Genomic DNA, 16,227 nt, shown 5'->3' on the forward strand with positions numbered 1-16,227 from the left:
TAGGTAAAATTAGGTACCTCGGCTTATATTCGGATCGGCTTATACTCGAGTATATACGGTATATTCTGTTCACCTTAGAGGTTTACGTGCCCCCCTTGTAAATAGGGGTATTCGTTATAGGGATTGATTTATAGCCACTGTACTGTGTATGTCAATTCTGTATTAGTATCATGCACTTCTGCCCCCCACCTTAAAGGAACAGTAACACCAAAAAATGAAAGAGCTTTAAAGTAATAAAAATATAATGCACTGTTGCCCTGCACTGGTAAAACTGGTGTGTTTGCTACAGAAACACTACTATAATTTATATAATAAGCTGCTGTGTAGCCATGGGGGCAGCAATTCAAGCTGGAAAAAAGGAGAAAAGGCACAGGTTACATAGCAGATAACAGATAAGTTCTGTAGAATACAATAGTGTTTTATCTGTTATCTGCTATGTGCCTGTGCCTTTTCTCCTTTGAATGGCTGCCCCCATGGCTACATAGCAGCTTATTTATATAAATTATAGTAGACTTTCTGAAGTAAACACACAACTTTTACCAGTGCAGGGCAGCAGCACATTATATTTTAGTTACTTTTATACACTTTCATTTTTTGGTGTTACTGTTCCTTTAGGATACTAAACATGCCTTACCATTTAAACAAATGGGTTTATCCATATATTGCAATATATTCAAGGCGGTTGCTAAACTTTTTTTTTACAGAAATTCTGTTCCCACCATTCTTCTGAGGAAGATACGTTACCCCCAAGGTATTGTGCAGCCACTGGCAGCTAAACCCAGGGCCAACTCTCCATCTCTCCATGCCCCATACCCACAATTCTTTCATTTTGTCCGGCCCTAGCTTGCACACAAATCCTTTCCCTTTTAGTCAAACTGGGAGAAGAGGCTCTGACAGTGGCAGGTACTGTTGCCAAATTTTGAAGAATATTGTCCTGGTCTTTAAAAAAAATAAAAACTCAAAATGAAATGAAAGCAGTTTATGGGTAACTGTGGGTGCAGCCGGTGTGGTCCAACTCCTTCCTGAGAGTGGGGGGCCAGAAACTTTCTGCTGCTGAACTGCCATGGAACCTGCACATATCAGAGGAAACAAAGGGTAAAAAAAAAAATTACATTTGGGTTAATTTCACCATTGCCTTCTCCTACATCAGCCACTGTCCCACCCCTTGCTTGCACACACATACTGGCACACTCATACTGGCACACTCATACTGGCACACTCATACTGGCACACTCATACTGGCACACACATACTGGCACACTCACACTGGCACACTCACACTGGCACACACACACTGGCACACACACACTGGCACACTCATACTGGCACACTCATACTGGCACACACACATACTGGCACACTCATACTGGCACACTCATACTGGCACACTCATACTGGCACACACATACTGGCACACACATACTGGCACACACACTGGCACACTCACACTGGCACACTCACACTGGCACACACACACTGGCACTCATACTGGCACACTCATACTGGCACACACACATACTGGCACACTCATACTGGCACACACACATACTGGCACACTCATACTGGCACACACACATACTGGCACACTCATACTGGCACACTCATACTGGCACACACATACTGGCACACTCACACTGGCACACTCACACTGGCACACACACACTGGCACACTCATACTGGCACACTCATACTGGCACACACACATACTGGCACACTCATACTGGCACACACATACTGGCACACACATACTGGCACACTCATACTGGCACACACACATACTGGCACACACATACTGGCACACACATACTGGCACACACATACTGGCACACTCATACTGGCACACTCATACTGGCACACACACATACTGGCACACTCATACTGGCACACTCATACTGGCACACACACATACTGGCACACTCATACTGGCACACTCATACTGGCACACACACATACTGGCACACTCATACTGGCACACACACATACTGGCACACTCATACTGGCACACACACATACTGGCACACACACATACTGGCGCACACACACATACTGGCACACACACATACTGGCACACACATACTGGCACACACATACTGGCACACTCATACTGGCACACTCATACTGGCACACACACATACTGGCACACACATACTGGCACACACATACTGGCACACACATACTGGCACACTCATACTGGCACACTCATACTGGCACACACACATACTGGCACACTCATACTGGCACACTCATACTGGCACACACACATACTGGCACACTCATACTGGCACACACACATACTGGCACACTCATACTGGCACACACACATACTGGCACACACACATACTGGCGCACACACACATACTGGCACACACACATACTGGCACACACATACTGGCACACACATACTGGCACACTCATACTGGCACTCTCATACTGGCACACTCAAACCAGATAAGCAAAAAATGGCCCTAGTTTAACTAATCAGGGGAAGACGCTCTGATAGTCAGAAGTACTGTCAGCAACCAGAACGTCTCTATTTAGTTCCCTGCCACAAGCCGGAATAGAAATGAGTTTGAATGCAGCTGAGGTAAGGGAGGCCATGGCGGACAGCCAACACCAAACACCAACTAAAAAGTTGGAGTTCCGAGCACAGGAAAGCAGACCCAGAGCTGAGCGACTCTACGCAACTTCCGAGTTACGCCGCCGATGCGTCACTCCCAGTAACTACGTGATGCGTCACTGCGCTTACGTGCATTCGTGGCGCCAGTCTCGCGTGACGAGACTTGGGGCCCGGAGTTTGTGTGGGACTGGAGGGAAGGAGTAGTGTGGGACTGTAGGACTGGAGGGAAGGAGCTGTGCGGAAGGGGTAAGTAGCCACTCACGAATGCGGACTTTTTCAGGCAAAGCGGCCCTGTTGGGCAGTGTGTACTGACTTGGATGACTGCCGTGTTGTGGTTTTAATAAACAGACCCGGAAGAGAGGAGTGTATGTAGTGTGAGAGTATATCTGTTATTTACAACTAACTCCTTGTATAAAGGTTCCTATAACATTCACTCACACACACACACTCCATGGGCAAACGTCTGAGCAGCCAGTTAGCCTGCCTGTATAGGAGTGTGGGAGGGACCCTAGGGAGACACAGCAGGGCCAGCTCAGCACTATGTGCCCCAAGGGGGCGGGGAATGACAGTGACGTGTCGGTATAGATACTTCGGGCTTTGTATTGGGTTGAAGTTTACACAAGTCAGTAATGTCCCTGAGTAAGTACTGTTCCTGACAGAGCTGGGCAAGGCCTGTGGATGGAGTGCCCTGGGCTTAAATTACAATTACAGGGTAAATGAGCCCTCTCTCACAATAAGAGTTATATATAGTTTGTTAGTGTGTGTGTGTATATATGTGTGTGTATATGTATGTATGTATGTGTGTGTATATGTGTGTGTGTATATGTATGTGTATATGTATGTGTGTGTGTGTATATGTGTGTGTGTGTGTGTGTATATGTATATGTGTATATGTATGTGTGTGTGTGTATGTGTGTATATGTGTATATGTGTGTGTGTATATGTATGTGTGTGTATATGTATGTATATGTGTGTGTATATGTGTGTGTGTATATGTATGTGTGTGTGTGTGTGTGTATATGTATGTGTGTGTGTGTGTATATGTATGTGTGTGTGTGTGTATATGTATGTGTGTGTGTGTGTATATGCATGTGTGTGTGTGTATATACATGTGTGTGTGTGTGTGTATGTATGTGTGTGTGTGTGTATATGTGGGGGTCTCCTGATACGGCAGCGCTCACTGTATCTCCCCAGCAGGTTTGGGAGCTATCATAGGTGGCAGTAATGGTGGGTTTCTCAATTGCAAACCTCCTGGGCATTCCTACTGGTAATAGGGGTGAAAATAGTAACATTCCTGGGAGAGACATATCCGTCCATAACAGTACAGAGAGAGAGGGAAACAAGGAACCAATTTGCTAGACAGCAGGAAGGTACAGGTATGGGACCTGTTTTCCAGAATGGTCGGAACCTGGGGTTTTTCCGGATAAGGGGCCTTTCAGTAATTTGGATCTCCATAACTTAAGTCTACTAAAAACCATTTAAATTAACCCAATAGAATTGTAATGACATCAATAAGGATTCATTATATCTTAGTTGGGATCAAGAACAAGGTACTGTTTTATTATTACAGAGAAAAGGGAATCATTTAACCATTAAATAAACCCAATAGGGCTGTTCTGCCCCCAATAAGGGGTAATTATATCTTAGTTGGGATCAAGTACAGGTACTGTTTTATTATTACAGAGAAAAGGGAATCATTTAACCATTAAATAAACCCAATAGGGCTGTTCTGCCCCCAATAAGGGGTAATTATATCTTAGTTGGGATCAAGTACAGGTACTGTTTTATTATTACAGAGAATCATACCTTCTTACACCTGTGAGTTTCAGCCAGCACCTAAGGGCTCTGGTACACGGGGAGATTAGTCGCCCGCGGCAAAACTCCCTGCTCGCGGGCGACTAATCTCCCCGAGTTGCCTTCCCCCTGCCATCCCACCGGCGAACATGTAAGTCGCCGGCGGGATGGCAGACGCGGCGGGGCGATTTCGGGAAATCGCCGAAAAAGCCTCACGAGTCTTTTTCGGCGATTTGCGCAGAATCGCGCCGCCGCGTCTGCCATCCCGCCGGCGACTTACATGTTCGCCGGTGGGATGGCAGGGGGAAGGCAACTCGGGGAGATTAGTCGCCCGCGAGCAGGGAGTTTTGCCGCGGGCGACTAATCTCCCCGTGTACCAGAGCCCTAACTGAATAAGTTCAATGGAACCATTGTGATTGGATCTGTGACTGTACTACTCCTGGGAATTCCCTACCAGTCATTTGAACTGAAGAAGCCACTCGGATGAGTGGTGAAATGTTTTCCAGAAAACTCCAGTCCAGTCCAGTTTAGACTTAATTCTACTAGATACTGTATATCATGATCTGGATGAATGAGAATCTTCATAGACATATTATTACAGAGAAAAAGAAATATGTTTTAAGATTCTGAATTATGTAATTAAACTGAAGTCTGAGAGATGAGCTTTCTGGATAATGGGTTTTTGGATAATAGATCCATAACTGTAGTTGAGTAAGATTTTCTGTATCTCACCAGTTTAGAATTTGAACAGCTGTCTGGTTACTAGGCTGACCATGGTAAATATTTATTGTAATGTCAGAATGAAGGAGAAATAGAGGCTGAGGAGAAAGATAAGCAGTAAAAACTCAAGTGTCACAAGTAGTCCTCTTTCTGGTTGTTGTGGTCATTGACCCTAGTAACTAGACATTATCTGCAATTTTAATTTGAAAAGATGCCTTTTTTTGTACATAGGGTTAATGGGGTTCTGAAGTCCTTTTGAAAGGTTATCCATCAGTTTTAACTGAACTGTTTAGAGTCACATGACCTATTCTGTATTCCATTTTGCAACTGTACAGCTTTTTTTTTTTTTTTTTTTTTTTTTTTTTAAATTCCCAGCATCCTCCTTTAGTCGTATAAGGTGCATTGGTTTTATTGTAATTGTCTCCATTCTTATGCTGTAACTGAAGTGCTGGACACTCGCTATATGATGTTTACCTAAAAGTCCAAAGCACCCCTTGGCACCCTGTTGGTAAGATGATGGGAGTTGTAGGGCAGCTTAAGGGAGCTGCTGGTTGCTTATGTCTAATTTAAACAAAATGATTGTACAGAAGTAGTAATGGAAAGAATGTGAACATGTTTATTATAAATCTATAACATATGGAAGGAAGGAACCAATAGGGCTTCTCTAAAAATCCCGTTGAGGCACAGAAAGCCGAACCCACAGACAGATCTCCTCATCTGGCATTAATATGAGGGCTTTACATCAGCGCTGAGATATTAATGCTATGTACTGGTACAGATCAAAGACCCCAAATTTAAAAAAGGCCAAGAAGGGTAAAACAGTCAAAACTATCAACACACTCTTGTGCCAACAGAAAAATCCATATATTAAGAGTGTTCACATTCTATAATATAAAGGAAAACAAATAAATCTGGCATTTTGGCTTTCGCCATTAGGAAGGGGTGGGAGCAGTTACTATAAAAAAGACAGTTTACCCAGCACACCCTTACCTCCTCCAACAATTCTTACTCGGTGCACAGTCCAGCAAAAAATAGTTGAATGGCACAACGAGTGTAATGCAATCGGGACTTAGCCCCTGCGTGTTTATTCAAAAAATAGCAGCAACGTTGAAGTAGGTTGAAGAAGTCTTCAGTTGAAAACATGTGCTGGTTCCCAGGAGAGTGCAGGGGACACTATGTTTAGTAGTGCTGCTGTACATGGGAGACTACCCCAATCTCCTGCTGTAAGCTTCCTTTATTGGCTAAAAGTGTTCAAAGGAAAAAAACCATTGGCACAGGCCACGAATCTAGCTCCTTAGTTGCCTTCTGACAAAGATAATAGCAGACAGCAATGGACATGCAGAATTTGTTCACTATGTACTTTGCTGTCTAGATGTAGAGATTCTAAGGACTTCATTCTAGCTTAAGAGGTAATTAAACACCCATGGCAAAGTCTCAAAAAAATAAAAAGAATGCTAAACTTGTCCATCAAACTTTGTGGTTGTCTATGTAACTACTAAGCTACAGACAGCATAGGCAGGTGTTGCTATTGTGTGTAGAAGTGTGCAGTGATGAAATGATACCAAATACTTACAAATTCAAAGGCACCCACAGGGGAGGAGAATCTTGATTGTATTGAATAACCCTTGGAGCAACATTGCAGTTTAGGAGGCGTAGCAGCAGCAGCAGTGGAAGGATACTGCACTACAAGAGTATATATATTAAAAAAATCAAACTGGAAAACATGTCTATAAAGCAAGAAGAGAACATTTAGTTCTTGGGAGAGTTTATGACCCCCTAAAGGTCTAGAGAGATCAGCAAAGCAATACAGCAGAAAGTGCAAAAATCTGTCACAAATTAAAATGCAGATTTAATAGTTGAAGACCACTTTGACCCATGACCAAATGCTATCCCCTTGGCCTTTAAGTTCATTAGCACTGCCCTGTGTCATCTAAATATATGTAAATAGAGATTGTATTTACAGAGGAAAGAGTTCACTCTTGTATAAACACACTGCTGTTCCAGCCAAAGGCATTGCTTTATAAATGACTGCTTGTTGGATAAACTGCAAAGAGTTCATGCTTGGAGTGAGAAGCTTTACTGGCGTGGGGCTGTGCATGGACTGATTCAAATCTGAGATTACATTTTAAGAGCAAATATATGCTGATAGTCTAACAGTCCCCTTAACTTGAGGGAGAAGAATGTGTTAATCACCTTGCTTGCCAAAAATCTGGCACCCCCAAGGATTTACACTTGTTGGTGTTGATGATAAAACATATTAATGGGTCCTATTTTCCCTAGCAACAAGGCAGGGGTTTGAATGAGGAACTAGGAATAGGAGAGAGCCTAAATAAATACAGTTACAAACCCCTGGCAGATTGTGTATGATGTGGATCAGTTATTAAGAAAATGTGAGTAATAAGTAAAAATACTTTTACCTTTATTTTATAATGTGCTTTAAATTAAACTATAGAGATGACAGAATAGCACAATCATTTAACTATAGCAATAAAGGGAATAATGGTTCTGTTCTTCCACCCTTGCCCTCTTAATGAGGATTTGCAGTCTTTTGTTGTGAGCGAGGCTCTATTTTCTCAAGCAGTAAAGCTGTGCGTTCTTGGTAAAAAGCCTCCAACCCCTGTAAATTCTTTGCCTGGCATGACGTGCATGTGTGAGATGGCCCCAAAGTGGCTCAATGAAGCCCATTTTTTGTTCAGTTTCTCCTCCCAAAGCAGCCACACCAGAGAAGCCTGTATTTTTGCTTGTGGGTATTTCATTGCGTCCTGACATTTTCCTGCCAGTTGTCTGTCGCTTTTACAATCAGAGTTTTGAACAGTTCTGATGGCACTTTCAGATCTTTAGGTAACTTTTTATATCCCTTTGCTGATTTGTAAAGTTGATCCACGTTTGGTTACAGATCCTTTGACAGCTATTTTACATTCTTCATGCTTTAGTAACCAGTAGTCATTGCAGCCCTGGATAAAATGCCAAGGGTTTCTCAAAAGAAGAAACTAACTGACTGTTTATACATAGACACTAGTTATAATCGGGGCACTGGCGTGGATACTTTGGGCCAAATGAATAATTTGCACTTTTGTCCCACTGTGTGTATTTTTATACAGATAAGATGACAACAGAGCTGACTTGACTTATTGACTTTTACTTTGTCATTTCATATTATCAGCCAATCCTATTCTTGCTATGATTGTTCTACATACAGATTAATGAGTACAGCTAACCAGTAATTAGTTGCCCAAGTGCCCAGTGTTGGCAATGCATTTATAATACAGTTATAATAATGTTGAGCTGCATTCCTGAAACAAGCATATTATTCCTACGTCCTACATTAAAACCAGTTGTTAGTGTGGGGGGTAGTGGACCTCACAGATGCATCTGGTAATCTCCCTGCCATTCTCACCATGTCAGAGCACAAATAAGAGGCAGAGAATGTGCCTGGGGCAGAACAACTGAAACCCCATAGCAACGGGGGTCATTTAACTCCATACTGGTTTTCACACTGAGATGAAATACAGCATTTGGGGATTTACAGACTTAAATGGAATTTGTAGCCCAGATATGGAAAATTCTGTATATCAAAAAAACCATACAGGTAACATTAAAGGTATTGGTGTGAACATTTTAAATATGGCAGATATATCCGAATCATGGCATGTATAGTTGCACACATACTGTCCCCATTTAATAATAATAATACCCATCCACTGTGGCGCCTACAGGGTAACCGTGTAACCACATGTGCATGAAGCTGAAGGAGCCAGGCAGCTGAAAGGGAGTCATTTAGAAGAAATCGGAGCAAGGAATAGAGTATTATTCCCACATCCCTTTCCGAATGGTTCCTTGCCTGACATCACAATAAGTTATCCTTCTGGCCACTTAACTCTGTCTTTAGCCCATTCTCATGTGCCAGTGAATGGTTTCTGTGGGAAGAGGAGGGTGCCCCGGCAGTTACATGCTAATTGGATGCTGATTGGAAGCTGATTGGAAGTCATGTCAAACAGTAACTGTGCGGGTTTTCTCTGGTGCGCCAGGCAGGTTTATTGTGAGAGCTGTGTTACTGTGATACATAGACTGTAAGCTCCAGTGGGGCAGGGAATAATGTACATAATCTAAAAAAAAAAAAGTGATGCATGTATGTCTCAGCACTATATAACTCAGGATAATAAGTAATAGATGCCCAGTGGGTTTCTGTGTGTGTGTCCTGCTGTGTCACATCAGTGTGACAGCACTACCACCTCCTGCATTTGATTCTCTGCTCTTAGTGCTTCAGTTGTCAGGGGGGCACATATGGCCAAGGTAGCCCATGGTAAATAGCTCTCAGACATAGTTTATGATGATAGATCCCCTGTATTGATTGAATTAGGTTCCTAAATTGCTTCTGTAATAGAGGCACAGTTTGAATGTATTCAGCCATCATGAGAAATGGGTTTCTTGGTGGTAGGGTAAATACATTAACTTTGTGACTCTTCTGCCTCACCTTGTGGCAGCACTCAGCCGAATCCTACAGAATAAAGGATTGTTCCTTTACATTACACTGCAGGTTTCACCCCATTACTCCAGCGTTTGTTTCACTGCGCTTATATTTCTCATATTCTTCATTCAGCTTTTTTTTGTGCTGAAAAGACTTCCCCGCTTCCCATATCACACTGTGCCATTTCTATGGTAACTGCATGTGGAGCTGGAGGCTGATAGCTCCCCCACAGGCAATGTGAATGGCAAGTAATTAGCTTGATGCCTAGTGGAACACTTCACTTGGACAAAGGCCCCGTGCACCCCCTTCAAACTGCCAGTGGTTGTTTGCTGTAAGCGCCCTTCTACCTGACGCCAGCGCTATCCCTACTAACAATACAGGCTAACCAGTTACATTTACATGTGGCAGTTTACTGATTTCATTAGAAAGGCATATTGCTATTTTTGTTATTGTCTATTTACACTCGTCAGTTTCTGCCACTTGGCCAAAAGTGGGCTTCACCGTTATTTCCTTGATAATGAGCTACGGAAACTGCCTTATTTCTTTGAGAGATACTAGAGCATATAATACTGAATCGTACTAAGCAAGCCCCTGACATTACCATAAAGTCTGTGGGGGGGTATTAAGCTTTAGGGCCAACAAGACTGGTGTGTGTGTATATTATATACATTTAGATATTCATTTCTCTTGAATGCTCTTGGGCCATTTTCATCTTTCTAGGTAATTACTGGAAGGCCCTCTCTTATAGGCTTCAATTTAATCAAATAATTCAAATTTGTAAAAATCCTTTTCTCTGTAGTAATCAAACAGAACCTTGTATTTGATCCCAATTAAGGCTGATGTCAGACGAGGCGTAGGGCGGAAAATTCCGCCCTACGCCTCCTACATGTGCCTTCACCTGAATGAATGTAATACACTCGGGTGCAGGCACATGTAGCCGTAATACGTATAAAAACGCGAGACTTTCAAACTCTCGTGTTTTTATGCATATTTCCACTACATGTGCCTGCACCCCTGAGTGTATCTCATTCATTCAGGTGCAGGCACAGGTAGGAGGCGTAGGGCGGAATTTTCAGCAAGCGCTTTCCTATGCCTCGTCTGGCATTAGCCTAAGATATGCATCTGAATATGCTACAAATTGATTGATCACCGCACATTCTTTGGCCCCATGGTTTCTTTCTATAAATTGCTGGTAACATTTAAGCCAGAGAATATGCTTTTAGCAGTTTGGGTAAATCAGTAGCACCTCGACTAACAATACTTTACCATAGGGTGCTCTCACAACCCACTTTTATTAGAAGTTATGCTACAGGAACACATGGTAGAACCCTAAGCCTTTTCATGGTGGTCCTGTGCTTTAGTATTTGTTGAATATGTAGAACCCTACACTATAGAAAGCCACAGAGATGGAGGACCAGTCGCTAGTACCAATGGTTTGGTCAGGAGCCATTTATTTCAGAGATAATTCAACGAGGCAGGGAGGTGTCAGTATGACCACATGTGAAAAGTCAGGACTGCCATATGGGATTTATCTTTTCTTGGCTATAGGGGCTTGGCAATCTTATGATCATTACCTTATAACGAACATCCATTTTTTTAATAACATGCTGTTGTGCATTAAAGGAGAAGTGAACATTATAAAACCTTTTTTTCTTTTAACCTTGAGCGACATTTTAAATATAAAAAAGTTCAGGAGCATCGCAAGCATAGAGATTGTTGATAGGGGTGACCAGTAAGGGCTGATTGGTTATTAGGTAGCCCAGTGTGGAGGTTCTGTTTGGCAGGACACATGGACTCCAAAACTTGCCTGCAGGTCAGAAATTAAAAAATAAGCAGCTGCTTTGTGGCCACTGGGAGCAACATGCAAGGGGTTGGGGAGTAACATGTTGCTTGTGGGCCACTGGTTGGGAATCTGACAGAGGTTCCGCACCCCTATAAGAGTAATGATCTATCAGAGTTGCCCATGGGAGCACCACAGCTTGGCTACTGAGGCCAGAGCACACCCTCTGATTTAGCAGAAAAGAAGATAGGGAGCCACTGGGGCATCATGGGAGGCAGAGATCTTCCCTGCTGGTACAGCACTTCTAGCCTCCTTTATTGGATTAGTGCTAGGCAGCCTTTATTAGTTAATGAGAACCACAGCATCCTGGAAGTACAATAAAATATTAAGTCCAACAATACAATATTCTGCATCAAATAACACACTTCACCAAATATCTTTTGTTTCTGTTCTCTTTCCTAGTGATATCCTGTTGAAGACATGATTGATACATTGAGGGGCTGGGCGGAATACTTGGTGGAATGGGCTGCCAAAGACCCATATGGTTTCCTTATAACTGTCATCTTGGCCCTCACCCCACTGTTCCTGGCAAGCGCAGTCCTGTCATGGAAAATGGCAAAAATGATCGAGGCCAAAGAACGGGAGCAGAAGAAGAAACAGAAACGTCAGGAAAACATTGCAAAGGCCAAGCGCACGAAGAAGGACTAAGGGGCCAATAAAGCCGAGCCTTTTGTAATGGGAATTCCGTGCTCTCCGCACAGGGACGCTCTTTCTATTCAGATTTTTTTTAATGTTTGTTTCTTAAATGGATAAAAACAAAACAAGACTTGACCAACTAAACATTCCTTGTGGTGCTCTTATTTGTGGGGATTCATCACTAGTTAACTCCTTAACTGCCAAGGTATTTAGCCACACCATCACCAAGGTCCACGTTTCGCTCGGCAGTTACAACAGCCTTTTAACCCTTTAACATCTCATTTTCTGTTTGTGATCTTTTTCTGTTTGTGATCCGCTACAAAGCCGTCCAGCACACTTCCTGCGCCCCTCTATATGCTGAGTGGGGCCTTTTTGTTTTATATATGGGTATAGAAAAATCCATAGATAAAATATAAATGCTGTTGTGTTTTGTGAGTTCTACATGCAATTTGAGGTATGAGAAATGCATAGAAATCATGTTGAAATGTATAATGTTTTTGCTTGTTGTTGTTGTTGGTGCAGGTAAGCATTCCTGTATACAGGAGCCTTATGCAGTAATATGTCTGTACGGGATACATACAGAAAGCTGGCGTGCCTAGAATTACCAGCAAAAGCACTGGTCTCTTAATGTGCACTCATTCCGAAAATGTGTGATAAATGCAAGTTTGGCAGTAATATACTAATATCAGCATTGTTAGATAACTCCAGGTCATGAGAACCAAACTGTTATTAATCTGTGTGTCCATGTACAAAAATAACATTCCTATTTTTATCTTACACATTCCTATTGTGAGTTATTTTCTCTTATGTGAGACCCCCCCATTTCTTACAAAGAGTTATATTATCTGCTTGGTTAGTGAAAGGCCACACTGTGCTGCCATGAATATAGACCAGAGGTATTCAGGCTCCGTTAGAGCCCAGTAGCCCCACTGAGCACTGAGGGGGTGGGGCTATGAGACAAGGGGGTGGGACTGGGTTGGGCCATGGGGTGTGTCTTCTCTTCTGTACTTCCTGCCCCTTTATCTGATTTTACATACATTACCTTTACCTCATCTGAAACCAATTTCTCTTTAAAGTAGAACTAAAGACATAGGCTAGAAATGTTGTAAATTATGTTTTGGGGTTCTGTACCAGCCCAAGGCAACCCCAGCCCTTTAGCAGGGAAGGTCTGTGCCCCCAAATATGCCCCAGTAGCCCCCCATCTTCTTTTCTGCTGATTCCCTGCCCTGTGCTGCTGTCACTTACCTGAGCTTAGGGGCCCACTCACATTATACTGTATATATAGAATATAAATGGCACATTATACTGTATATATAGAATATAAATGGCACATTATACTGTATATATAGAATATAAATGGCACATTATACTGTATATATAGAATATAAATGGCACATTATACTGTATATATAGAATATAAATGGCACATTATACTGTATATATAGAATATAAATGGCACATTATACTGTATATATAGAATATAAATGGCACAATATACTGTATATATAATATAAATGGCACATACTGTATATATAGAATATAAATGGCACAATATACTGTATATATAGAATATAAATGGCACATTATACTGTATATATAGAATATAAATGGCACAATATACTGTATATATAATATAAATGGCACATTATACTGTATATATAGAATATAAATGGCACAATATACTGTATATATAGAATATAAATGGCACAATATACTGTATATATAATATAAATGGCACATTATACTGTATAGAATATAAATGGCACATTATACTGTATATAGAATATAAATGGCACACTATACTGTATATATAGAATATAAATGGCACACTATACTGTATATATAGAATATAAATGGCACACTATACTGTATATATAGAATATAAATGGCACATTATACTGTATATATAGAATATAAATGGCACATTATACTGTATATATAGAATATAAATGGCACATTATACTGTATATATAGAATATAAATGGCACATTATACTGTATATAGAATATAAATGGCACACTATACTGTATATATAGAATATAAATGGCACATTATACTGTATATAGAATATAAATGGCACACTATACTGTATATATAGAATATAAATGGCACACTATACTGTATATATAGAATATAAATGGCACACTATACTGTATATATAGAATATAAATGGCACACTATACTGTATATATAGAATATAAATGGCACACTATACTGTATATATAGAATATAAATGGCACACTATACTGTATATATAGAATATAAATGGCACACTATACTGTATATATAGAATATAAATGGCACACTATACTGTATATATAGAATATAAATGGCACATTATACTGTATATATAGAATATAAATGGCACATTATACTGTATATATAGAATATAAATGGCACATTATACTGTATATATAGAATATAAATGTCACAGTATACTGTATATATAGAATATAAATGGCACAATATACTGTATAAATAGAATATAAATGTCACAGTATACTGTATATATATAATATAAATGGCACAGTATACTGTATATATAGAATATAAATGGCACAGTATACTGTATAGAATATAAATGGCACAGTATACTGTATATATAGAATATAAATGGCACATTATACTGTATATATAGAATATAAATGGCACAGTATACTGTATAGAATATAAATGGCACAGTATACTGTATATATAGAATATAAATGGCACATTATACTGTATATATAGAATATAAATGGCACATTATACTGTATATATAGAGTATAAATGGCACATTATACTGTATATATAGAATATAAATGGCACATTATACTGTATATATAGAATATAAATGGCACATTATACTGTATATATAGAATATAAATGGCACATTATACTGTATATATAGAATATAAATGGCACAATATACTGTATATATAATATAAATGGCACATACTGTATATATAGAATATAAATGGCACAATATACTGTATATATAGAATATAAATGGCACATTATACTGTATATATAGAATATAAATGGCACAATATACTGTATATATAATATAAATGGCACATTATACTGTATATATAGAATATAAATGGCACATTATACTGTATATATAGAATATAAATGGCACAATATACTGTATATAGAATATAAATGGCACAATATACTGTATATATAGAATATAAATGGCACATTATACTGTATATATAGAATATAAATGGCACATTATACTGTATATATAGAATATAAATGGCACATTATACTGTATATATAGAATATAAATGGCACATACTGTATATATAGAATATAAATGGCACATACTGTATATATAGAATATAAATGGCACATTATACTGTATATATAGAATATAAATGGCACATTATACTGTATATATAGAATATAAATGGCACAATATACTGTATATATAATATAAATGGCACATACTGTATATATAGAATATAAATGGCACAATATACTGTATATATAGAATATAAATGGCACATTATACTGTATATATAGAATATAAATGGCACAATATACTGTATATATAATATAAATGGCACATTATACTGTATATATAGAATATAAATGGCACAATATACTGTATATATAGAATATAAATGGCACAATATACTGTATATATAATATAAATGGCACATTATACTGTATATATAGAATATAAATGGCACATTATACTGTATATAGAATATAAATGGCACACTATACTGTATATATAGAATATAAATGGCACACTATACTGTATATATAGAATATAAATGGCACACTATACTGTATATATAGAATATAAATGGCACATTATACTGTATATATAGAATATAAATGGCACATTATACTGTATATATAGAATATAAATGGCACAATATACTGTATATATAATATAAATGGCACATTATACTGTATATATAGAATATAAATGGCACAATATACTGTATATATAGAATATAAATGGCACAATATACTGTATATATAATATAAATGGCACATTATACTGTATATATAGAATATAAATGGCACATTATACTGTATATAGAATATAAATGGCACACTATACTGTATATATAGAATATAAATGGCACACTATACTGTATATATAGAATATAAATGGCACACTATACTGTATATATAGAATATAAATGGCAC

General features: G+C 39.3%; 1 protein-coding gene across 2 annotated transcripts; it reads left to right on the forward strand.

Moving 5' to 3' along the window:
• Positions 1 to 2,752: 2,752 nt before the first annotated feature.
• Positions 2,753 to 12,852, forward strand: smim15 (small integral membrane protein 15). 2 transcript variants are annotated; one of them, XM_012957781.3, is made up of 2 exons: positions 2,753 to 2,863; positions 11,842 to 12,852. In XM_012957781.3, the coding sequence occupies exon 2, from the start codon at positions 11,860 to 11,862 to the stop codon at positions 12,085 to 12,087; it is 228 nt and encodes a 75-aa protein (XP_012813235.1). In that variant the 5' UTR covers positions 2,753 to 2,863; positions 11,842 to 11,859; the 3' UTR covers positions 12,088 to 12,852.
• The last annotated feature ends 3,375 nt before the right edge of the window (positions 12,853 to 16,227 follow it).

The sequence above is a fragment of the Xenopus tropicalis genome, chromosome 1 (assembly GCF_000004195.4).
Source record: "Xenopus tropicalis strain Nigerian chromosome 1, UCB_Xtro_10.0, whole genome shotgun sequence".
Taxonomy (NCBI): Eukaryota; Metazoa; Chordata; class Amphibia; order Anura; family Pipidae; genus Xenopus; species Xenopus tropicalis.